Source organism: Aythya fuligula, chromosome 3 (assembly GCF_009819795.1).
Source record: "Aythya fuligula isolate bAytFul2 chromosome 3, bAytFul2.pri, whole genome shotgun sequence".
Taxonomy (NCBI): Eukaryota; Metazoa; Chordata; class Aves; order Anseriformes; family Anatidae; genus Aythya; species Aythya fuligula.
Genome location: NC_045561.1, coordinates 82743266 through 82770403, shown reverse-complemented (window position 1 = coordinate 82770403; position 27138 = coordinate 82743266). Strand labels below are relative to the sequence as shown.

The window sequence follows — 27138 nt, the reverse complement described above, 5'->3', positions numbered from 1 at the left end:
AACTTTTATTGGACATTTAACATTTGAAAAATGGGATCTAAGTAATTTTGGAGGCTGAAAAAACTGCTATTTCCAAGTTAGAGCTGTTGGAGGCAGACTGGGAGGATGTTGTGAGGGTAGTAGTGCTACAAGATCTTAAGTTACCTTACTAAAGGCTCAGATAGTACATGCTGAAATCATTTTTTGAAATTGGAAGTGTGTCACTCAACAGGGGATGCCACCACAACTCTGCACACTGTTACACAAACCTTTAAAGGATGTGGATCACATTTTAGAATTTTCTACAAACATTCCTGTTGCAAATTTATTTTTAATGTATCAGTCTGCTCATCTAGTTGTCGACTTCCGCTGCTATCAGCAGCAATGGGAAACAGCTATTTAGAAATTTCACACATTTCTGTTGGGAATCACTACTGTTACAAATGGTTTTGGTACATTTTTGTAAGCAGCCTTAATCCTTTAATAACAGGATTTCAAAACACTCAAGACCTTCCAAAGGATGTTTTGTACCATGTAGAACTATCATACAGCAAAAGTGTAACATTAAATCATAATGTATAGTGGCAATTCTTCACTTCTGTATCTTTGACCCATATCAAGAGATTGGGACAGATAGCGATTAACACTTCTTCTGTCAAACCTCTGCCGTAGAGAACATTTGTGTCACTGAAGGTCATCAGTACACCAACTGTACTTAGGAATTTTTGTTTCCAGCTCCCCTTTAATCTTAGCGCCATGTGAAAGACATTGTATAGATCATAAGTTTGTGCAGCTGCATGTGCTGTTCTGTACAAAATAATTAGAAATATGCAAATAACACAAGGAAACAATCTGCACATTTGCATACAATTTGTATATGAACACAAACTTTGGCTTATGTTTAACACACCCTGCCTCTGGCGGTGACAAGGAAGGATGTGGGGCAGATAGTGACAGTTTTGGCTTGTGGGAGGGGACAAGACAGTAGCCAGTTGCCAGCTGGAAAACCAGGGCCTGTGTGCTTGTGGGGATGTGTGTCTGGAAGGTGGGATATCTGGGGACATCTGGGCCATGCAAGTGGCTGGAGGAGGCTGGATTTGTGGCAGTGTCTGAGGAGGACAAGAAAATGGTAAATAAAGTATTGGAGGTCTCAGGTGGAAGGTAGAGACATCTGACTGGAGAAATATTGGTGGGATCACCAGCCTAGCAGCGCGTGAGCACGTGGATGAGTGCAGGTATCTGGGGAACAGGTGAGCCGTGGAGAGAAGCAGCAGAGGCTGTGGGGCTGGAGCTCGGCAGAGGCACACCTGTGTTAGGGGCCTGGGAGCACCCGTGGGTCTGCGACCTCCCTGTGCCACTGAGGCTGTAGGCGTGTGCTTGTGCTACCTGGCCTCAACTGGCTTTTGGGTGCTGCCTGTCACCGCATGGCAATGAAGTCAGAGCACGAACACCACGGAGCCCAGCACTGAATTTTGGGCATTTAATGCTGCCAGTAGCGACGCTGAACAACGCAGCCTGCATTCACCGACAGCCGCCCATGTAAGCGGGTCAGGCACTGGGCTGCACTGGGTGCGGGTGGCCCTGTAAGCTCAGTGTAAGTGCTTAGACACGCACGGTTCCAGCAGCTCATCACCTTTGTGCTTAAAGAATAATGCCACAGACACTGAGGGTCACACCTCAAATGTCCGGACAGTGAGGTTGGACGGCTGCGTGCAGGCGGGCAGCGTCTGAGGGGAGCAGCACCCACCCCTTCCCCTGCCCCTCCACCCCCGCCTGCTGCCACCGAGGAAGCGGCCGCGACAGGCGGGAGTGGGGGGGGTGGAAGCACCGCGCATGCGCGAGGGCTGTCCGCGGGCGGAAGGGGCCTGGGCGCGCATGCGCAGGGTGACTCGGCCCGGCCCGGCGGAGACCAAGATGGCGGCCTAGTCCCGCCGTGCCAGCGCCAGCGCGGGCGAGCGAGGCGCCCGCCGCCATCATGTCCCGGCACCGCAACGTCCGAGGCTACAACTACGACGAAGGTAGTGGCGGGCAGCGGCCGCCGGCGGAGCTGCGGGGGCCTCCGCCCTCCTCAGACGCCGCCCCGGCCCCGGCCCCGGCCCCAGCCCCGTGGCGCTGTGGCAGCCCCGCGGCGGGGCCGGGCCCGGTGCCGGGGGCTGCCGGGGCGGGGGGGGGGCAGGGCAGAGGCGGCCCCGTCCCCCCCCGCGGGGGTTGGGCGAGGCCTCGGCCCCCGGCCCGGGTCCCCCCGGCCGCGGAGAGCGCGGCCCCGGCGCGCTGGGCCGAGTTGCGGCGGGCTGGGCTGGGCTGATCCGATCCGATCCGCCTGCCCCCGGCAGCGACCGCCTCCCGGAGGCGTGGGAGGGGCCTGAAAGCCGGCCCGGGGGTAACCGAGCTTGGGGTGCTGCGCCCGCGCTGGCCAAGGGGTGCCTGTATTCTGCCAGAGCACGGGGGAGTTGTCCTAAAGGTAGAGCTGAGCGTCTGGGGAAGAGCCACCTCCTCTGTGGTGTTTTACCCCACAGCTCGTTCGTTCCCTGCAAGCTGATGTCAGGGCTTGGTTCTTACCTGCAGTACGTTTACTTTATTTGTTTCCCGTCCCATTAATGTACGCAGACTGTCAATTGTGCCCTTCACTCAAAGGTTTTGTTTGTGTTGGCCCTGAGTGTGGAAAAATGGACTTACATTCACTTGATACTGTTTCAGATAACGCTTTGGTTTAGGAGCAGCTTTTTTGATGGCACTCTTGTCAGATACAAAACATTGCACCTGTCCACTGAATATTTCTTGCAAAGAGCGTAGGCCAGGTTTTGTGCCGTGTTTTTGCAACTTTTAGGGTAGGTCATTTAAATCCGTGTGAGCCATTACCATTGCATGGCCTGCCTTGCAGGTTATACTAGTGCAGGTATACCTAATAAATTACCAAATAATTCTGTGCCTCGTTTGGATGGATATGTTTGTAATGTCCCAGCTCAGTGGTTGTTAAGTTGATATCAGAGTACCAGAGTACAGAATTTCCTTGTAGCTGCTAGCTTTTCCCTTTCACTCTTTTTTTTTCTTTTTTTTTTTTTTAAAAAAAAACAAACTCAAATGCAATAACATCCTTTAAAAATGTTTTTCATGTATTTCATTCATACTTAATGAAAAGTGCAAATTTATTTTCAAGACTTACATAATATTAGAATAATTTATTTTTTATTTGGAAATAGATTACTTTCTCATTGTGATTCCTGATAAATTATTCTTGATATGATTTTTATTTCTTAATTGAGAGAGCATATGTCTGTGTGTAGGTAGTTGAATAGGATTCTTCCTCTTTGGTTGAGACAATTCTGCGTAGTCAAAGGGGATTGTGAATTGCATTTTTGCCTTATTGAACTTGAGTTGACAGGTGGTTGACCATGTGGATAGACCAGAGAAGAAAGGTGAGAAATTGATAAGTATGGAGTAGAAATACCAGTGTGAGTTACTGACGTAGGGATCTCTCCGTGGTTAGGCTACTGAGGTGTCAAGCAGAAATATCAAGAGAAGTGCCATGGATAAAAGCCTGTGGAACTGTAGAAAGTTGAGTTTGGCTTATGAGGACTGTCTTCCAAAGGAGATGATGAAGGAGGAGGTGTGAAGCATTGCTACTTTAAAAAAATTTCAGCTAAGGAATAGTGTATTAAACGATTAATTCTGTTCTCTAAAGAGAAAAACAATTCTATTGTTGCGGCATTGAATTTCTTACCTCGGCAGATTAACAGTACTTACTTCTGAAATACTGGAGATACATAATTTTTTAATACCGTATATGAAAACGGTCATTTGAACCAATGCATTAAATATTTAGAAATTGTGCAGACTAATCTTAATGGTTTTGCTTCATAGATTTTGAAGACGATGATGTGTATGGCCAATCAGTAGAAGATGACTATTGCATTTCTCCTTCAACAGGTTAGTTCCAATAATTACATGTAAGTACTGTCTACGTGTTCAATCATGCAATTTTATTATCTTGGATAATGGATGGTCAGAATGTACTTGAAGATATCAAAAACCTGGTTTATGGGGATGTGTTGATGGTCTTAAAACATATGGTGTCTTTAAAAAGTGTCAGTAGGACCTGGCTGGGCATAACAGCTGTGATTCTGCACCTGGTATTTGACATCTCATACCCAACTTTGAGTAAATGTTTGGCAAGGAGTCTTATTGTGGGATGCATCACTGGTCCTCAGTTCTCATGCAAGATTGTGTGGTGTTAAAAAGCCTCTGTGCTTTGGGGACATTGCAAAACAGGAGCAAATATAGTGATGTTGTGTGCTTGGGTAAGATGTGATTGGAGTGGCTGAACCTAGCTGAATTCAACTTGACTGTAAAACCATGAGGTTGTGTTCATCACACAATTCTCTGAAAGATTATTAGTTCAGGGTTTCCCCAGATTTGGTGGCAGTGTTTCTAGAGCTGAGTAAGCCCCAAAAATAGTATAGCTGATGTTAAGCTTGTGATACTGCAGGTAACTTGACTGGATCTAAACCCACTGCATCTGTGATGTAGTCTGTGGCCTCTGGCTGCAGGTACTTGAGTTAATTAGGTCTTTAAAAGTCTGCCCCTCTATCATCCTGTTCTTTTTAGATAAGCTAATCAAGTTGTGTGTTCTTGTTATTTGTAGTCATGCTTCCTGATTTAAATTAAGATGGTCTCATAGTCAATTTCTAAGTTTAACTGCTGGTATTTTGCAAACATTTTCTAAGAAATAACGTAGTTTCATATTTGGTGATGAACTCCTGTAATGTATAAACTACTAAATTGCAAAATTAATTCTGGTGTTTGTGCACAGTAATTTTCTTAAGGATTCTTTCTATTTAATTCTTTGTATAAGAAATAATCTCATATAATAGTCTTTTAATGTTAATAGTTGTTTCAGTTATGGTGATTGAATATGAAATAGTATCTGTTTGGGAAACAGTTGCTAAGGTAATACTACTTCTGGATATTGCATGTGGTTTTAGTAAGTATTTCTGAGCTCGGTAGAATATTAAATTTACAAGGACATCAGAAACATAAGGACATCAGTTGATGTTATGCTTTGTACATTTCTGAGAGTATGTCATGAGGTCACGTTCAGCATGAGCTGTACATACATGTCTGTATATATGTTAATGTGCTGTTAAGTCAGAATGGAGTTATGCACCTGTTAAAAGTTTGGTGTGAATGTACATTTTAACTCATGACCTGTGTTTCCAGCAAAATTCCACAAAAAGAAGAATGTGCTCAACTGAGCTAAACTGTTATCAATAGTTTAGTAGTGCAATACTGTAAAAGCAGCGTTTATTTTCATGCTTTTGTTTTTTCCTGGCACTGAGTTTTTTAAAAAAGAAAAAAAAAAAAAGTGGAGTAAGGCTATGAAGATATTAGGCCACAGGTGGTAATTCAATATGAAAAATACTTTTTCATATTGAATATATTTTTCTGGAATATATTTTTCTATTTGAGTACTGAACTCTGTAGAATAATTTTGTTACATAGAGAGATACAAGGGTTTTGCCCAGCCTGTCTTTTCACTTGGTGAAGACTGGTCAGCATCTTAACCTTTTTTTGTTGTAGATAGGTTTTGGTTTTGAAGGAAGAAATAATATTTGAATTGTTTTAATACTTTGCTTTTTACCTAATATAGCCGCTCAGTTTATCTACTCAAGACGAGACAAACCAGCAACATGTGCTGAGCCGTTAGAAGAAGAATATGGCTACGAAGGTACAGAAGATACTGCTGGTTATTTTGCATCCAATCATCAGTTGGATGATGTTGATAGAGGTAATTATAGAAAAACAATATTTCTCAGATGAATCTCTTTTATGACTTAAAGACTAACTAAAATAATCCTAATTTAGGGTTTATTACATGAAAAAGACTTGAATTCATTAAAATTCATTATTTTGTAATCTGGTACTAGAATAGCATTATTTTGTAAGCTGATGTTGGAGCAGCACACTTCATGAACAGTAGCATTGGTGGTTCTTCAAATTTGTAACTACCTTTTGTGTGCCACTTGTAACTTTCTTGCATACAGTGAAATATGGTCTTAGTTTATAATTGGAAATGATGAGATTTGATATGAAATTCAAACATAAGAACAGCTGTACTGTTTCAGACATCTAGCTCAATGTTTTGACTCTAAAAATGGATGACTAGGGGAGAGTATAAGAAATAGAGTATTTATCGAATAGTCTCTTGTATTACATTCAAAATTATTGCAGTTAGGAGTATTTAAGAGGTCTTCTAAATCATGCTTTTCCTTGAAACAATGTCTGTAGATTCTTTTATCCTCTACAATCTTCTCTAATATTGTTTTAAACCCACTAGGCTTTGGTTTTCATTCAGTCCTGCAGCTGTGAGCTCCAGGTTCCAAGCAGCGTTCCATGCTGATTGATGTGGGGAAAAAATCCTTGCTTTTGTATTTTAAACTTGCTAGCTGATAGCTTAATTAAATGTTTTGTGAAAAAGATTCACAAGTCTCTTTCCTAAGTATTAATAGATAATTTAGTTCTTATTTTTGGGGGAGTATTCAGGATTATTTTTATGATGTTAATAAGCACAAGGTAAAGTGTATCGGTGAATGAACAGACAACAAAATGTATGAATGAAATTTGTTATTTAAAACAGAACTTGCAGAAAATTTTGTAACAACAGACATCTAGATTCAATATCAAGTAAATTGGTAAAACCTACGATAATATGCAGACGTGGGTAAATCTGTTAAATTGGGGTGTAATACAGTAGCAGTAGTTAATGCTGCATAGGGTAACTTAAAAGAGAGTCAGTCAGTCTGTGGATAAAGGTAGTCTAGACAGCACAGTAGACTGGGTTTTTGAGACCAGAGGAAGGGGGGAGAATCACTTTCCTCACCCTGCTGGCCACACTTCTTTTGATGTAGCCCAGGGGCTGATTGGCTTTCTGGGCTGCAAGCGCATCTTGCTGGCTCATGTTGAGCTTCTTGTCAACCAACACCCCCAGGTCCTTCTCCTCGGAACTGCTCTCAGTCTGTTCTCTGCCCAGCTTGTATTTGTGCTTGGGATTGCCTCGACCCAGGTGCAAGACCTTGCATTTGGCCTTGTTGAACTTCATGAGGTTTACAAAGGCCCATCTCTTAAGCCTCTTCTGGTCCCTCTGGATAGCATCCCATGCCTCCAGCATGTGGCTTGGTGTCATCAGCAAACTCGCTGAGGGTGCACTCAATCCCACTATCCAGTGCTAAACAGCATTGGTCCCAGCAGTGATCCCTGAGGAACAACGCTCATTACCAATCTCCATCTGGACATTGAGCTGTTGACCGCAACTCTTTGAGTGCAACTATCCAGCTGATTCCTTACCCACCAAGTGATACATCTGTCAAATCCACGTCTCTCCAATTTAGGGATGAGGATATCATAGGGGACAGTGTCAAGTGCTTTTCACAAGTCCAGGTGGATGATGTTAGTTGCTCTTTCCTTATCCACCAGTGCTGTAACTGTGTTGTAGAAGGTCACCAAACTTATCAGGCATGATCTGCCCCTAGTGAAGCCATGTTGGCTGTCACCAGTCACCTCCTTATTTTCCACGTGCCTTACCGTATTATCCAGGAAGATCTGATCCATGATCTTACCAGGTACAAAGGTGAAACTGACTGGCCTGCAGTCCTATGGGTCTTCCTGTTTTCCCTTTTTAAAAATGGGGGTTATGTTTCCCCTCTTCCAGTCAAAGGGAACTTCACTGGACTGCCACAACTTCTCAAATATGATGGATAGTAGCTTAGGAACTATAATCAACAAGTTCCCTCAGGACCCACAAAATGGTCAGCAAACACATTGTCCAGGGTTCTTCATGTACTTGTTTTGAAGAGCAAATGTGGGAGAGCATAGGCTTCTGTTTGCGTTATGGATCAAGGCTGCTGATTTAAGTAACCTCGTGGAAGCTGGAGTTCTGTGGTGTTGAATTTGTTCAGCAGGGTTCTTTAATCCTCACCATCTTTGAGGAAGTGTTCAAATAAAGAACCTGCAGTTTTCTTCCTGTTGTTTAGTAGTCTTCCTGAAATCTGAACAACTGGCAGAAGGTATTCATGATATTCAAGATTTTCTTTGGTTGTGTTTGTATCTGATAAGAACACTACTTCCAGCCTCATGAATTTTCAGTCTCCAGTTGTGTGGAAAGTCAAGATGTAATAAGGTTTATTTTAGTTGGCAATTTTACTGGCTACTTTAACTTAAGAAAGTTTGCTTACCAAGTTGTATACTTTCTTTCATTGTGAGCTGTGCTCAAATTCTGAACATTAAAAATAGCTTCTATATATTTTTTTCACTTTTAAGATTTGATTATTTAAGTTTTGTTTTAATTTCCCTTTACGTTCTGTGACATTTTTTCATAGGAATGGAGAAATATGTTACAGATAAAATGAGATTTTGTGATCCAAAAGATGTTTTACAGTTTTAAGAAAGCTAAGATTGCAGGTAATTTTAAAGAGCTGACATGTTGATCCAGGGATGCTAGTATTTATTTATTTTTTGTTAGGGCCCGAAGGTCCCAAAAATGCTGTTTTATTTTAGATCTAAATTATACCATCTATAAACACTTAAAATGTGCTGTTAAAATTATTCAAAGTCATTTAGTAAGTCAATGCAGAATCCCATTTAAGGTGATTATTTGTATTTCTTCTCTGCGGTCAATTGTACATTAAGATTTTTCAGTGACTTTAATGAATATATAGTAGTCAGTAATATGTTCCTTGTAGCAATATTTGAAATGAGTCAAATATTCTGCAGGGTTTAGGGGTAAAATTTATCATGGCAAGAAATCAGGTGCATGGTGTTTGTAGGCTACTTTATTAAGACTTTATTTTGTGCCAGTTTATAACAGTTGTTTGTCTTTTGTAGCCCGTCTTAATTCATGCCTTGATCAAATGAGAGAAGTTTTGGCAGAGTCTGTACCAGAACAAACAATGGTGCAAGCAGTACTGGATAGTAAATTTGATGTACAGAAGGCTTTGGATCTCGTGCTTTCCCAAGGCAGTAAGCAAAATGTGAAGACCCACAATGAGGATGCTATGATTGTAGGAAAGACGACAAAAGGTATACTGCTATTTCATTGTTTGGATTCAAGATGCTTCATTTCTGTATACAATTTAATTTTGGCTTCACAAGCTGTGAAGGTGATTATTGTTGCATTAGTAATTTATTGTAAGTTTTAAAAACACCAACTTCTATTTCTGTGTTCTAAAAAGCATTTAAAGGAAGCAGTAGCTTTTCTTGGAAGTTGGAAGTCAAAACCTTAGTCTCGGCTTAAATTCAGACTGTAAGCAACCATCTGCATTTCACAGTAAATTTCTGTATTCTAATATACGACTTAATTGTGTGAATACATTTCCTAAGTTGTACTTATTGTTTGTTTGGTGAGCTGATATCTCCCATCCCAAATGCCTCTTTTTTTTTTTTCTTTTTTTTGGTAATGTTTATACAGTAACTCTAGTGTTTTTGTTTATACTTTAAATCTTCATAACCTTTGCTGGCATTTCTTTGCTGATTTGTAAAGTTTCTTAAGTATTTCAGTAGATAACCATAATTTAATTGTAGAACAGTGGATATATATGTGAGTAACACTTAGTAATTAAATGCCTTTTCATGTTTCTTCTTGATTTTTGTTGCTGCTGTCTACTTAAAAAAAAAAATAATGGATGTTTCGTTGTGACTGCACTTCCATCTGAAAATTATTGGCTATTGTAAGGTAAGGAGACTTACTTTGTTGTCCAGAAATATTTATTAATAAAGACAGTTTCTCTTGTGCAGTAGAAAATGTTGCTGATAACACCAGCAAACCTGGGCTTGGAAACTTGACAGCCAAAGCTGGTTCAGCTTGTTACTCCTTAGCTGCAAATGACAAAATGCTCCTTAATGTTAAAAAATCCAGTGTACCTTCATCTGAAAAGAAAGGATTGAAATCCTCATCACTTGTTCTGTCTTCTTTCAGTGATGATTTGTGTAAAGGATCACTTTGTGAGCTTGTGAATAATCAGGCAGAGAATCAACTACCAGAATGTGCTAATGTAGTAAGTTTGATTCCTGACAGTGAAGATGTTTGCTTTAGCATAGGAAGTAACCCATCTGGAAATTCTTCCTTTAAGAAGTTCAAAAGCAAGGAGACACAGGACTTGAAATCCTTGCTGACGCAGAATGTGGCTTGTGATTCTCTGAGTATTCAAGACAGCATTCCTCTTGTTTCCTCAAACGTTTCTGATGGTAATAGTAATGCAAATTTTTATAGTCCTCCTTATATATCAAGTGCTTTAGGAAATTTGGCTCTTGCTAATGAAGTCAGTCATACTGCAGATAGAAAGAATGAACTTCTTGAAAATTTATCTTCACTTGCGCAAAGTAGAAAACAAGAAAGCCCCTCTTCACAGATGGCTGCTTTGCCGGTGTTAAGGTCTGGAAGTACATCATTGGCTGACTTACTTCAGGAGCACCAGGAAAGTAGTGCAAGCCACTGTTACTCTTTGGCTGATCTTTATACCCAGTCGACAGCAAGTCTCACAGATAGGAGTTTGGGAGCGTCATCATTATCACAACTAGTAAGTCAACCACAAACTTCAGGTGGGATGCCAGAGTTAACAGGATCTTTGTCTTCGCTAGCCCTCTCTACGGTTTCTCCACTAAAGGAAGTTGAGAACTTATCACTCTCTGATTTAATAGCAGAGGCTATTGAAGTAGATAATGCTCAAGAAAAAAAGGACGTCTCCATGCTCAGTGTAACTGAGCCCTCTAAAAGAACAAACATTGATTTAAGTGTCCTTTTAAAAAATACAGATGCATCTGCAGAACAAAATATAGTAGGACAGTCAAATATCTTAATTCCTGAAACAAAACATTTAAAAGTAAAGCAGGGAAAAAGTTCTGGTTTTGCTAAAACAAATAAAAAGATCAAAAGAGGGCTTGCTTCTAAGAGGCAGGACTTGTCTCTTTCATGGGTGAAGGCTCTGTGTGCAAGACCTTCAGCTTTTGCTTTAACCTTATGTCTTCGTTATCCTCCAAAAGGATATAAGCGACACACAACTGGTAGGCACAAAGCTTTCCTATACAGTAGACAAGTACAAGATGTAAAACCCAAGGAAGTAGCTCCTGTAACAGCCATAACACCGTTTGACTTCAAATCTGCATCTCCTGATGATATTGTGAAAGCTAAACAACAAAAAGCTTTTACAAGACAGTAGTGCAAACAAAACTGAAATAATTGATGTTTATATGTTGGTATGTTGAAAAAAAAAAAAATAGGACCTGTTTATAATCCAGAATTGAATTTTTAAACTTTTTAATTGACATAATAGTTCTCACTACTAAATTGATAACAAATTTGTATGTGAACTTCTAAGGTGTTGCACTGAATATTTTTATTTTTGCCTAATTTTCACTGACAATTTAACATTTTTAACTTTTATGAAGTCTTGAACTTGAGTGTATAGATAATTCATGTACAAAATTCTGTAAACACGCTTAGACTTCTTGAAACACCCCTCTAGGGGTGTATGTGTATATAGTTGGGAAGAACACTGACTTATTTTTGTAAACAATTTAGTTTTGGTATGTGGTGTATAGTTTGGGAAGTGGGAACCTCAGTTTATATTACAACTGTTCTATTGAATAGTCTTAAAGCTAAATATTCTCCTAAGGTATGTTACTGAACTACCACTTGTTACTGATTTATTTCTACTCAATGTAGCTATTCTCTTCTGTCTTTATTGTACTTAAAATATTACAACAGAAATACCTTCAGTTTTTAAAAACCTCACTAACCTCAGGTTTTAATTAACGGTTGTGATAGGACATATATAGCTTTTTGATAGGACCAAATTTGTTGGGGAGCAAGTTAACAAAGTTAAAATTGTGTTCCCTACTCTTTCCACTCTCCAACCAGCTGTCAAAATGTGAGTTTTTTGTAGATACATTCCTGGCATGTGTTTCATAAAAAGATTTAGTAGGATTCTACAGTTTATTCTCAAGTATTTCAGAAAAGTATTGGAATAACAATTCTCCTTTCAAATTTAGCATGAGAGTCTTTGCTTAATGGAAAAAAAAACCATTTTGGGCGAAACATAGGTGCTGTTTGTATCTGCATCTTGCATGTTTTCAGGAAAATTCCCATATTAGTGAATGTGTGTTCTTTTCTACTGTTGGCACCCATCACTGTTATTTAAAGTTTTACACTGAAGATCAGAATCAGGACATTTTGGACTTAATTGTTTAGCTTGTTACCATATTCTGATGCCCTCGTAAGTCAAATCAGTAACTGCATGTATGTTTCAATTTTTCTATTAGTATACATTAATTCTTTTAATATACTTCCAGTGTCAGTGTTTTAGATCCTGATCAGCAATATTTACAGTAAGGGTACTGCTGCAACTAAAAAAGAAATAAAATACATTTGTATATGTACTGCCATACATTTATCCCTACTAAACTAGGCAGCTAGTATGGAACAGGAGATAAAATTTTAATCTATTTCAAATCTAGTTTTCATTCAGCATGTTGCATCAGAAAGAATGCAAAAACTTAGGCTTTTTCTTGACTTCAGGTTGCACTATAATTTTCTTTCTAAATCAAAACAAATACGTTCCAGTGCTCTCAGGTACAGATTTCATGTTCTGTATATTTTGATTGTTCATCTAGTTGATGCTAGCTGTTGTCTTTTAGGACTATGCTGACTATGTTATGTTGACTTTTAGGACAGTTTGACCTCTGACCTCTTGAATAAAATTGATATTTCTTATCCTTACTAATAAATGTTTTATCCAATAGCAGTGCTGCAGTGTTTATGTTCTAGATTACTTCTTAAATGTAGCTGTCTGTATCTGTACTTATTTCAAGTGCCTTAAAGCATTGAAGAGTAAGTAATATCATCCAGCATACATACTATGTTCTCATAACTTCACCAGGAACAGACTTGATATGCATTTTTTCACTTTTTTTTGTTGAGGATCTAATCCATAAACTAACATCCAAAGAGTTTCTGGAGCCTTCTTGGTTAGTGTCACGTGCCTGTTCAAGATCTGTTTCAGAGTTCTGGCTGATACAGGTTGTACATACACACTGTTTGCTTCATTTGTTAGTCTTAACAGCAAATGCTGATTTTTGAACAGCCCTAAATATTTTTTAGCAATCTGTTTATCTGGAGTTAGTCCAACTATTAACTTCATACTGCTATGAAGTTGAAATGTATTTTTCCCGCTTGGGCAAAATGTCTTACTTGAAGAAGTTTAATAATTAAAGTTCAAGTTTTCCGAAATGGTTCATGTTTTTCTAGTAGGGGAATTATATATTTTAGAAGTAAAATACTAGTCCAAAGCTTGATGTAGGCATGCCTGGCTATGCAATGAGTTGTTTTTGCTTTCTTATGCTCCAAATACTATTTGGGCTCTAATTAACGTTTTTGTAGGTAGAGTTTTCTAATAACATGCCTTTTTTAATTTTATTTTTTCCTTCTAAATCTTTTCTCTTGTTCTTGTTGAACCTTTCATTGTTTTTGGTCTGTTTTCTCATTCCCTTGACTGCTGTTCTTTGCCTCAGACTTCTTAGCATTTGTAATAATCTCAGAGCCAAATACTGGATATATACCAAGATGTATGTTACATGGGTTCATTTGGGTTGTTTGTACAAGTAGTAGGTAGCAATGTGTGGTACTTGGAAATCAGTTCTGGTATGGGTTTCATGTAGATTAGACTTTGAACAAGTGAGTGAAGCTAAAGGGCATCAGCATTATATGTTTATAGGAGATCTTACTAAGGATTGATATTGTAGTAAACAATTTTGGATCTTGTTTGGTAGCTAAATTTTCATATATAAATATCTTTTCATTTGCATGTATCTCAGTGTTGTCAGTGATCTTGAAGAAGTAATACATACTGTTCAGTGTATAAGGAGGGGGGGAGGGATTTTTTCTTCAGTTTGTAATACAGAATCCTGAAATGAGCCTTGAATTAGTACAAACCTGCAGGCTGAACGCTGCAAAGCTATGTGATGGATAAACCTGAATTCCAATGAATTTTCAGCAGAGATTTATTTTGATGCTTGCAAAATTTTAGTTTTTTTGTTTTTTTTTTTTTAACTAAAGGTAATATGTTACTATATATGTTGTTCAAATGAAAAAGGTATTTTAATAATTTCCTTAGTTATTCCTTAATTTTCTTGATATTTTTCTTAATGAGAACCAGGTTTGTTTGATCGGTGACAGTTTAAATTGTCCTAGAATCACAATGCTGCATGATATTATTGTGTATGGTATTTTTGCATAGGAGCTCTGTTCTGTCTTTGCACTGAACTGTGTCTGCTTAATGAACATTAGATTTAGTTATCAGTCTGTCTGTTTTATGCTTAAAACAATAAGCTTATTTTATTGATTTGTGTATATATACATTTTTTCCCCCATTGTGCATCTAGTATGTGTTTGTGTCTAATATGAGTTAGCTGTGTTATTTGTTTTGGAATTCACATATTTACATTGTAAAATATTTGTGTCTATGTTGACAAATACAGACATGCAAAAGTTAATATTTAAGCTACATAGACCTACTCCTGCTGGTATTGGACTGTATACTCTTAAGGTATTGTGTACATTAAATTTATTTTGTACATATTTTTTAATTAAGTGGTTGCTGAATATTTTTTTAATATAAAATTGCCTTTTGGATATTGCTTTATGTGCTTAAATAAAATGTATATTCTGAAATATTGACTTAATTACAATTTCTTATTCCTTTACCTACTAGAAATGGAGTTGTAATTTAATGTTCTATGATGAATTTTTCTGTTGTGGAAACAGACTGTAATTCTTATCTAGGTTTGCACAGCATTATTCTTCTTGTGGAGGATTCTTCTGCAGAAAGTAAGGCAAAAACTGGTATATGCTAGTGCATCTTCAGATGGGATACTGAGACTCCAATTGGCTTTTGGTTACAAATGGGTTTTTGAAGTTATTTAGATGCTCTTAATAGCTTTTTCAAACCTTATCAGGGTCATAGAAAGGAAAGGATATCAGTGAAAAAAAATAAAAACGCTCTAAAAAAAACTCTAATACTGGTTGTCTAGCTCTTTGTTAAAGTAGAAAGTCAAGCTACTACAGCTGAATAAAACTTTCTAAATACATCTTTGATTTTTCTAAGTTTCCTTTTCTAGCTGAACTTGTTTTGGAAAGTTAGGAAAGTTAGGGTAAATTGATTTTGATTTCTATCTGAACTTGTTTTGGAAAATCTGGGCAAATTGAAAGTCAAAATACGAGAAGAGTAGGAAAACAACAGCGCTTGCTGGGATATCAGAAACGATTGCTGCATTGTACACTCTGGAATGTGATTTTAATGTAGTTATATTTAGATTATTTTTAATCACAACAGAAAATGATATATTTTTTTCAAAGAACAGGATGTTTGAAGCATAAAATTCAGATTTTAAAACCATGACGTTAAAACTTCACATATCTAGCTTTTATTTGTTATTCAGAAATATCTATATGAGTAATTTCTCATTGAATTGTTCAGACAATTCTAAGGATCTTAAGCTTCAGAAGCAGCCAGGTACTTGAATTTCTGGAACTATTGTACAATAATATTTCGAAGAGACTAGGTGGTACAGAGAGTTAGTCTTTGTAATTTTGTGTTCTGACTTTTTTACTCTAATCATATAATTCAAATACACTTTTCAGTAATCAACAATTTCTGAAACTTAAAACGTAAGCAAAAAGTTTCTGAGCAAGTACTACTACTGCAAAAATGAATAGCTATGCAAAATTGTTGTATGAAGACAGGGTATGATTTTTTTATGGAGTATAGGTAGTTAATTACAGTACCTTTTAGAAGGGCACTGGTCAAATACAGTCTTCTGTGTTTCTGAAATCTTAAGTGTTCAGTTTTGCAAAGTTCTTGTTTAAATATTTTTTATATTAAATGTTGATTATGAGTTGGGGTTAGGAAGGGAAAAAAGCAAAATTTCATCACGTTATAATTCACTAACTATTGAAAGTGGTTGCTTATCTGGTTTTGTTTCTTTGAGAATTGAGGTAATTTTTAATTGATAATGTCCTTTTTTTCTGAAATATAGACAGTTGATAAATTCTTAAGTGGATTTTATGTTCAATTCACAATGTTTGATCTTCTGTTTAGATGATGAGGAAATGTCATTACTCCAAATTATCTATACTTTTATGTGCTAATGGTTTTGATGTTACAGGATTTTTTCCATGGCGATGTAAGAGATTTCTTTTTCTGAAATTGTTGTTTATTGTCTAGTAGAAGATATGGATGAAACAACAATCAAAGCCACTAGCAATTTATTTACTTCTCAGCAGCTCTCTTGCGCTTCCTAAATCACTGGATATAAAGGGACGGTTTAATGAGAATGGGTCTGAATTTTAGTAATGCTGTACTCTGCAGCAATTGAGTAATTGCTCCTTTACATAGGCTTGTCTTTTGAAGTACTTTTTTTTTTTTTTTAATAACCAACAGTTAAAGCTAATTGCAATTTGTGAATTAAGGTGATTTTGGGAAATGATTCTTATGAAATGGTTCATAAGTTTCTGGTGTCTGTGTGGTTACAGAAGTATGTTATCTGGTTTTTGAAAACATTATGTTGCATACTTAAAAATGGCCTGTTAGAAACAACAGTCTCTGACTTCAGAGGCATGTCTGTGGTTTGATCAGTTAATAGATTTGGATATTTAGTGTTGGTAAGATTCCTTTAGGAAGCGACTCATTGCCCTTCTCTACAATGTTCTGTTAATAAAATGAATGCGAGATGACCTTGTAAGAACTTGTAAAGAGTTGTTGTGAGCTTCAGAGATTACAATGGTAGATTTAAAAGAGAGTTCATGCTTCATGAACAATTTGATAAAAATTACAGATTTATGAACACACAGTGCAAATTGTGTATAATGAGAATATGGGTGCTCTAGAGAAGTTTTTTTTTTTTTTTTTTTATTGTGAGGTGTTCATTTATTACATCAATAGCAGATTAAGATGGACCTTATCTTCATATTTCAATTGGCTATCTTGAGTCTCTTTGCATTTATAAAATCAGAGTGAAATCTTTGTGTTTTTTTTTTTTTTTTTTTTTTAGGTGATGTTCTTCACATATATAGCATTGCTCAGGTGTCTGCTTTCTTCTGAGCAGTGACTACTCTGTGATATTTAGAGATTCCAACTTGAAGTGTGCTGTTGCAGTGTGTTTGCTCACTGTAGTCAGAGAAGCTGTAAAGTTGAAATTTCTCAAAAATGTTTACATAAAAATGGTACCTTCTTAGTCAAAAGGATCTGCATTCTGTGCATATTGGTTTAATTTCTGTTTGCTTTTTCTGGCTAAACTACATTTTCATTTCTTTTTACCCTTGTTAGTATTTCAGAACAAATACAGATACTGGTGAGTGAGCTAGATTCTATTCCATTTCAGGCACTGTTAACGGAATTGTTAACCACTTTATGACACTAAGATTTTTGGTTTTAGTGATGCATGAGCAAGAAGGAGGTCAGATCTCTGTAAATGTGCCATCCTTGCAGGAAATAAAAAAAAATACTGTGAACTGAGTATGGTTAGTTTGATTGGTGGTAGGTAGCAAGGGATATAATTTTTTATTTTTTTAATGAAGCCATTGTCATAATTGAACTCTTTGGGGGCACCAGCTATTTTGTATTATGGTTGCTTCTCAAGACTAGCAGGGACCTTTACAGGGCTATATATATTTAAATACCTGATGAGAAACAAGCTTTGCAGTAAAGAGGCAAAATTGAAAGTAAGGCACCGGAAGGTGAAAAACCTTACTCATGGTGTGCCAGATAATCTAGGAATAGAATGCAGGTCTCAAGCTCAAGTCTACTTTTCTAAATATTGGACTGTACTGCTTTGTGGCTGTTAACAGAGAAATGTGTATTTCTTCAATGGTGTTTATCGATGATTTATGATTTTTATTAATAGTCCAGGTATTCAGATTATTGACATAGTTATGAAGACAGTCTAGGCAGTTTCAAGAATACAGCCCACAAGCAAAACAACTAGATGCTTAGCTTGCATTTTCTTAACATTGTTTATCTTTCAATTTTCTAGAATTCTTTCTTCGCCTCTATAAATATCTTCCTTCACTTTTGCTTTACACAAAAAAAAAGAAAAAGAAAAAGAAAAAGAAAAAAAAAAGATGCTACCACAGTGTGACTTAATGTAATTAGCTTTTTCTTTTCAGTCAGTTGAATGCAGCAAGGTTTGTTTTTGATCCACAATGATGGGGGTTTCTCAGTCCAAGGACTGTCCAAGTTTTGTCTTCTGGCATTATAGCCAGAATATCAGCCGGACATCGATATTAACAGGTAGCTTTGGTGACTTTTATGTTGTTATGGGCAGGTGAAGTTGGGGATCTTACTGAAAAAAATCATGAACTGATATTTTTCGATTTTATTTTTAGGGACAATTCCAAAGAAAGCTTGGAGGAAAAAAACATTCTGAAGTTTAATGGTGATGTCCAATATATTTTCACTAGCCAAGAAGAAACCCTGAGGTTTTACTTCCACTTATCATGTTATCATGCATGAAAATCAGTTGGCTATGCCCATATGGCTCAGAAGAATTTTTTCCCCCAACTTCTATTGACTTTGCTAATTATTCAGTAACAGCAGTTCTCAAATGCCTGCTAAGCCTATTGTACTTAGTGATACTCAGGTACTGCATGTATTCAGGCTGAGACAAGGAGAGTATGTTCTTTACTGAGTGGAAATGTATGAAATCTGACATGACTGATGATAGATCTTAAATCATGGAAAGTAATGAGAATTTAAGACTTCCGTGTTTTGGGTAAGAAAAATGTATACACAGACTTTAAGAGAAGTTACTGAATCTTGACATAAGGTACTGTGTGGGTTTTAGAAAGGAAGTGGCTTATTTCAGGGAAAAATGTGTCATCAGCAGTGAAAAGCTTTTTAAAATCCTTTGAGATACCTCTTTGAGCTTCTCCTTATATATATTGCACACCTACACTGGAAAAAGTGACACTCCAGGCCTTTTCTGAGTTTTCTTTTACGGTCCTTTAACACTAGCATGGTTTACCTTTTTCAGACAAAGTATACATCAATGTAGAGTTGATCATTTTCACTGTTGACTACATCATGTATAAAAGTTGGATATTTTGGTTGGAAACTTAGAGTGCTTAGACTAAAAATGGTTGCATCCTTTTTAGAAATTCAGGATTCCAGAAGGACCAGATATATTGGGGGAACAGTAGCTCTAGTTGCTCTTATAGTGGCCTTCTATGTCAGACCTTTCAGATTATGGTAAAGATCAACCACCATTTGCTTTTTCTGTGTCTGTAGAAGGTCAAATGAAAAATGTACAAAAATCTCAGATGTGATTGCTGGAGAGCAAGGACGGTATGGTTGGAGTCACAGTTTTTAAAAATCTTGCTAATTGGAAGTCTGCAAGGTAATATACTCTTCACTTCCTATTTTGGTAAAACATATGTTTTTCTGTCATATTTATGACAAATTCTTATGTATGTGAATTTTCTCCATTAACATGTGAGAACTATATATCTGTAGATTCATTAATACTGTTGAAGGGCAGTTTTCTTCCCTTAAGAAGATCATTGGAAAGTCAATAGAGCAGTGGGTGCAGGAAGTTGAAGTTCCTTCTTTCCTTGTGTTTCTTTTTAGTCTGGGTGGACCGTGTTTCTAAAGTTGTTTCGTAAACACTTTTAGATAGTATTAAATGTCCATTATCAATATGTCAAGGTTTTAAATACTTGGTTTATATCGCATCGCACTGTCATATTTGGATAAATATGGTGCTGCGAGCGCCAGTCAGTCTAATGCTGCTTCAGCTTCAACATGAGCATTCTGAATAATCAAAATCATTAAAATAGGAAGCAGGCTGGTAGGAGGAATTCACACTATAATGGTTAAAAGATGTAAGAAGTTAGAAAAGAAATAAAAAGTTATTTTCGTCATAGGATTCCGAAGTTCTGAAAAATGGTTGTAGAATTATGTACAACTCATGAAAACTATATGGTAAATAAAGAACCTCGTCTTGGAAAACATAACTTAAGGAAGTAGTCTTTCTGAAATTAAGACTACAGAGACGTCTCATACAAGGACTAGTTTATTATTTTATACATTTTTATCAGGTCATTGATCAGATTTTTGTATTGTCTGTGAGAAAAGTTTTTTTTTTGTTGTTTTTTTTTTTCTAATTTATTGGATTGACAGTTGGAGTTCTTCAATAACAGTGAGTGTTCAGCTTTACCATTCCCAACCAACACTTACCCCACAGCAGGAAACAGAATTCAGGGACATTTGCTTTAATGAGATATTAATTTGAAGGCAGTTTAATTAGATTACTTATATTTTATTCCTCTGTTTTCTGAGGTAGAATACTGTTCTTTCCAGAGACAATCCACTCTTTGCACAATGTACCACTTAGCAATTCTATGGATAAATGACTGCTGCTGTAGTGCTGTTATATTATCGATTTGGAAGTTGTAACTTGCCTGAAGTTTACATTTGAATACTCAAAACAAGGCTGTTGACAAGACTTAAACAGTGGTATTTCACAGGTGTACATCAATACATTTCAGCTCTAGAAAGTGGTTAACCTAAACATTAGAAGTATTGGTGTATCGAATTCAAAATTGAGGAAACAAATGAAGCAGTTTGAAATATAATCAGTTACCAAGAAAAAGGAGCTTGAATCCTAATAGGAAACACATTTAAAAATTCAGAAATGAAATTAAAAGGCAAAAAAAAAAAATCCCTCAAAGATGTTAAAATACAACATTGCATTACATTGTATGTTTTACACTAGATATCTTTCCCTGCAAAAGCTATTGTTCCCTGTAAAATTTACATTATCAGTAGCTGCTGTATCTCTCTACTGTCTTCTGGATGTGTTTCTGCAGTATCATAGATTTGCTTATTCTGTGTATTGTTACAAAACTTTTTAGTCAAACTCTACTGTATTATGGCATCAACAGAAATTCTGCCCACTCACTACTTGTGTGCCTCTGTTTTTACCCAAAGTGTTTTGGCCTTGGGTGTTAAAATATTACCCCTTTTTAATCATCCTTCTTGTGTATACTTTCATGATATTATGATTCTTTTATGATGTCTGACACATTTCAGTGTTCAGAGTAGACACTTACAAATGCTTTCAGTCTCAGGTTCTTCTCTCCCTACCCGTGACATTTAAAATTTGCAGTCAGAATCTCTGGTAGAAATTTATGCTTAAAAAGCCATAAGCTTGGAAAAGTAGGGTTGTTGGTAACTTTAATATGAAAGATACCTGTGTTTGCAGAACATGTGATGCCCAGTTGACAGAGACTGGGAAGAGCTGTGACTCATTGCTTCAGTTCTTCCATATTTTTACTGCATTTAAAAACTCATATTAAATGGAAATTTTATATCTAATAAATTCCAGAATATGAGTTGAAGTTGTTTTGGGTACTCCTTGTTTGAGTCCCTTTTTGTGGTTTTAGAATCACATTTTCCTATTTTTCAAGTTTTCCTTTTCCTTATTGCTGACCTATGTAAACAGGAAAATGACTAACTTTGCTTGTCAACTAGGCAAGATGGTGAAACTGAGTATACGCGAAGCGCTACTGCATATGTAAGTTTAAAAAAAAAAAAAAAGGAAGAGTATTGCCACTTTTTAAGTAAACATTATTCAAGACAAAAACATGATTTTAATTGTATGATTTAAAAGCAATTTTTCTGGCAATATACATATGTTAAGAAATACTGTGAGGTGGTGGTGGCTATCTGTATGCATGCAGTTACTACTACAAGCGTGAAGTGTTTTAACTCCACTTTCACTGCAACATGGAAGAAGAAGAAAACATTGAAAAAATGAACTTCAGTCCACACAGGTTCCTCTCGGAAGTCCAGGTAAAGTGAAACGCACTTCTTCAGACTGGCAAGTGAACTCTCCTCTTCCCGATATTCATCTGCATCTGATAAAGTTTACAGAATTTATTTGAAACTCTATATCGTGTCCTACTATATTCAGGTTTTATACTAGACTTGGATACACAGCTTTTTTATAAGTCATCTTGCATCTCTGAATGGTTTTAGCAATGAAGAATGGAGCCCCCAGTGCTGTTTCATGTCACTTTTATATTCAGGGTGTCTTTTCCACATAACGGGTCTCCCTTATTCAGAGTATGGTAACATTCAGTCTCTAGTCTTTTTCTAGTCTTAATTAATCAATTCATCTTTGATAACTCTGGAATCCTGATCTTTGACTTGGGGCAGAGGAGTTCATTGGAAACTGTGGAATAGTTAGAAGGAGTTATCAGAGGAATAATGTATGTAAATTAATGCAAATGTAATATAAATAGGTAATGTAGATAATGTAAAACGGGCTTCAGTTATAAAGGGAAAAGTTTATGTAAATGAATTAATTATGCCAAAGAGTAGGGCAAATTTTATAAACTTTTCCTAAATTTTAACGCAAAACATTTTTTTTAAATGTATCTTTTGCTTCTTAAATGTATGCTACTATGTATATATATACATATATATATATATATAATATATATATATTAAAAAAAAAAGTAGGTTACATTTTGCCTTGCTTACTTCTACCTTCTTACCTTAGCATGACCAGGGTCTTCTCACAACAGTTTCCCTGATAAATACAATTACTGCCGAATACTAGGATATTGTATCAGTTAGTGAAAGCCCTACTGTCAACTTAATCAACTAATTTATGTTAGGTTCACTAAATTCCTAATAATGTCCACTGTTACTGGCAGCATACATAATGTGTTCCCTATGGAATAATGTCTTGTGTATAATCTGTTTTTGCAACATGTTTGCACAAACGACATGGTGTGTAGTGGTGGTGCAGGAAAACTGCCTTTTTAGCTTTCTGGATAGCTTAAGATTTGTCTCTAAAGTTGTACTAATGTTTATATAATAATTGACTGCAGATGAATTCAGTATGCTTGATCAGCCTACTGCACTGATAGAGCTTGTGTTTGTTTTGCAAGTTAGATTCAGAGATCTTTAGCAGTTTCACACCTAGGTTTCAAAGATCCTTTGTCTGTAAATGTGTTGCCACTAACACATTTAAATAACAAAGAACAGTAAAGCTTTTATTTTTCAATATGCTTTGTATTTTGAATAGCCATTGCTTCCTCTGCAATTTTCCTTTTTCCCTTCCTAAGGTTAGACCAGATGATCTTAGAGGTCTTTTCCAACCTAAATGATTCTATGATTTAAATGCAGTCATGAACAGGGCAACATAGCAAAGTGGCAAACCAATTGTGTTTATTTTGGAAATGAGCAGGGTGTCTTAAATTAGAATTAAAGGAAATGGCAAAAGCAGATGCTGAAGCCCGTTGATCTGACAGATGAGACAACAGAAAAAATAACAGTAACTGGAAGAAAATAACTTGGCAGTAAAGTATGCCTCAGTAGTTTCAGACTGCTTTATCTAATCATTTCCTTCTCAATCCATGCGTGGAGAATGTGGTTGTCCTTCCCTAGGAATGTGTTTAGTAATGTCTGCATTTCTATGATAGACGGTTGATGTTGATCTATTGAACTTTAATCTGTGTAGCACTGAGGACAAAATTGAGATTTTACTTTTTTGTTTTCAAATGACAGAAGTTGCTAGGGTTTAGGAGGTACGTAAGTTTAAAAAAAAAAAAAAAAAAAAAAAAGTCCTTTACAGCACAGGAGTATCTGGAAAATGTACCACCAGAGAGCTCCTAGAGGTGATGTAACTACTTATATCAGAAGAGTTGTGTCAAGAGCTTTGAATTGTAGTAGTAAGATATAATTATACTAGCAAATCGGCATTTTTATTCTGACCAGTTAAAGGCTTGTCCAGTGGAGAGTTGTGAACATACAGAATAATATCCCCCACTGATTTGGATGTCCTATTGAAAACTGGTAGATTGGTTTGAAAAGACCCTTAAAGGTTTAATTGATGTTGAATGTTTTTGAGTACTTAAAACTGCCCATCTAAATAGAAAACATTTTAAAATCTTATTTCTTTTTAATTATTCTATGTCAGATTGTATATAAGAAAATCTGTTAAAAATTAAGTATTGTTAATGAAATTTCTATAGAAGAAATGTGATGCTGCAGTATTTTTTTTTAAAGCTACTTAAATTAATATCTTAGTTGAGGAATAATGCCATAACCCTCCCTCCCCCTGTAATCTAAAATCATCATATAGTAAAGGAGTGGAAGAGCAGGTATTTGATCAATATCAGCCTCTTACTGGGATTGAAAAAGAAAAAGCAACACCTTGTTAATTACTTCACTTGGTTTTGATAAGCGTGTGTTTTGCTTCATTATTTTACATTTAGTCCTAGTAAAACAAGTACTATAAAAGGTGTATGTTCACTCAGCAAATTTCATTTGAACAGATTTTGTGTGAAATGTTTAACTTTACCTAATTTGCATGTGCAAAGGAGAACAATGCATTTTTAATGTCTTTTGTTTCCCACTTGTCCTTTCTTAACAGTTATTCTTTCTGTTACATTAAGAATGATTAAAAAAAAATTGAACCTGCTTAACATTATACTCTTCAAAGTAATTGCTTTATTTATAAATTGACTTTTAAATGTGTGTATTAAACAGACACACAGCTTTTTGAGGTCATTCAATATATCATTTACCTCTTTACAAGGTTATACATTTCCAGTATCTTCTTAGGTTTTGGATATTAAGAGAGTGGTTGGAATTGCAAAAGAGGCGGGATTTTCAAGTTACAGTTCCACCTTTGAGCTATGGTGTTTTACAAAACCCTGTAAAATATATCTGAAGTACTTCTACTCTGTCCTTGTTCTTCCATAATTGGGAGCTTATCAATTGTGGACTGGGAGTTATTTTCTGGCTTGAGATCATCAGCTGTGAGGAACCTCTTGCATCATTCCATCAGCTGTATGATTAAGGGATGACCTTTTTAGTCCCATTTCTGTTGGCAAATACCATTGTTACCATCTCTAGCTTTACCTTTAATGAAATTGTAATGAATATTGTCATTTCCTTTCATCTTCTTTATAGGTAAAACTTTCAAAATTGTAGTCAGTTGCTGACTTTTTGTAAAATGGGTAAGTAGAGAACATCCATCTTTTGCCATTTAAAAGAAAAAACAAACCAGAAGGGGGCGTTCCTGAGGATTTACTATTGAATTAGCATAACATTGCAAGCAGAAATGCAGAATTTGAGTTAGTGAGTTTGTCTCCATTGTACTCATGCAATTCCTACTAGTGTGATTAAATACATTTGTTTCAATTTGCTGTAAGCTGTGTGTATATTTGTGTGTATATATAGTTTTCAGTAATTGATGTACTGCTTGACCATATCTTTATTTTTTTTTAATTGTACTTAATCTGTTGAACATTTTTTTTAATGATGCCTTATGTTGCTAAACTGCTTTTTTCAGTAGCTGATGAATTCTTGACTATATGATTAAGTTATTATTTTGGTCCCTTGAAGCCACACATCTTTCACTCTGAAATAAGGTTAATGTGCCCTGTGCTATGACATTGCAATCTCTACTGTGATCCCTTAAACCACAGAGTGGCACCAGTAAACGTATTTTTTCTTATACAGGGCTGACTTTGCAGAGAAATAGAAAAGTGAATGTGTAAAGTTTTATTTGTTTTAATATACATATATACACATATATGTGTGTGTGTGTGTATAAAAGTAAATTTGCCTGACTTTTTAAGAAAGCATTGATTAATTTTCACAGACAGGTTATCTCTCTGACCCAGACAGGGTCTAGTGTGGTTGTAATGTTACCAGCAGAGTGGGAGAGTTGCAGATTCAGAGAACCTAAATTAAATAAGGTTTTAGCTAATCTTACCTTGGAAGTTCTCACTGCACTAATAGTTGACAGTCTGGAACTCAAGCTGAAAATACTTGCAGTTTCAACATGCTGAATTGTGCAGAATTACTAAATACATTTTTTTTTTTCTTCTGCAACTTTAAAAGGATACATCATTAAGTTTCTGGAAAAAGTATGGAACAGTTGTGGAAGAGCTGAACATATATAACATGATGCCACTTTCTGTGTGCTATCGGTTTGCCAGTATAGTTTTCTTGTATATTATTTTCCATATTTTTAACTTCTTGCTGAGGATTTTAATTTCTTGCTGAGGATATTTTGGTGCATAAATAATAGTTGCAGGTTGGGAAAGCTTCCTCTTGTAAGATGACTTGCATTCCTGTAATACAATCAGTGGGAATGTACTTGTGTAGATCTAGTCTGTGTGTGTGTAAAAGGTGTGATGTGTCTGAATTACCTTGAGGATGTGCAGGCAAATAGCACCATCCTCTGGCATTATAATATTGGTTAAGAATTAAACTTGAAATTACTGTCTGTTACTTTTGGAAATTGAATTCTAATTGTAATAGAATGTACATATTGTACTTTCAGTTTTACATACTCATTTTGGGTCAAGCTTTTAACAGAAATTCTGTTAATTTGCATGGGCTGTGTGTATTCTGTCGAATTAAGTGAGCAGCAATGGATGTATCTTTTCAGGGTTATCCTGCACATTGTGCTGACTCTGCTCTTTGTATTACCATTTATGGTAGGAAGTTGCACTTCAGAAATACTGGACTGAGCCTTTTCTAAATCTGTGAGAGACAAATCACAGTCATTTAAGAAAAATTCGTTGAATTAGAGAACACCACCAACGACTCAATGTTGTGTCTGTGTGGGAGAGTAAACATGCGTGGTACAGAACAACTGTAAATGTCTAACACACAATATTTTTACAGCAAATTGTAACTTTGATTGCAGATTGAGAAGGAACATTATTGGCATTGCTAGAGAGTAGAGCAAAGAAATACACCTCCCACAAATAAGGTTTCGGTAGTTACAGGATGAGTTGTACTGTGTTACGATTACATGAAGGATTGGATTTTAGTCCATTTAACTCTAAGCAATAGGCATGAGAAATACCTCAGGGACATTCTCATCAAGAACTTGACAGATGAGAAAATCACTGTTTTGACAGTTGTGGATTTGTATTGGACCTTTAAATGTTTATGTGTCAGAAACATCAAAAGGAGACAGCTGATACTTGTGTAATCTCTAGAAGATGACTGGCACTCCCCCCCAGCCCCTCCAGGTCTGCCTTTTTGTACCGTAGACCTCTGTTCCTTTTACGCTGGAGGTGTG

The 27138-nt window shown here is 36.4% G+C and overlaps 1 protein-coding gene across 1 annotated transcript in view; it reads left to right on the top strand.

Moving 5' to 3' along the window:
* Positions 1-1846: 1846 nt before the first annotated feature.
* The window catches only part of HBS1L (HBS1 like translational GTPase), a 60368-nt gene continuing 35076 nt past the window's right edge, over positions 1847-27138 (top strand). Inside the window, 4 exon segments of the mRNA XM_032184042.1 lie at positions 1847-1997; positions 3841-3906; positions 5627-5764; positions 8857-9051. Coding sequence (XP_032039933.1) covers positions 1955-1997; positions 3841-3906; positions 5627-5764; positions 8857-9051 — 442 coding nt within the window. The 5' untranslated portion in view covers positions 1847-1954.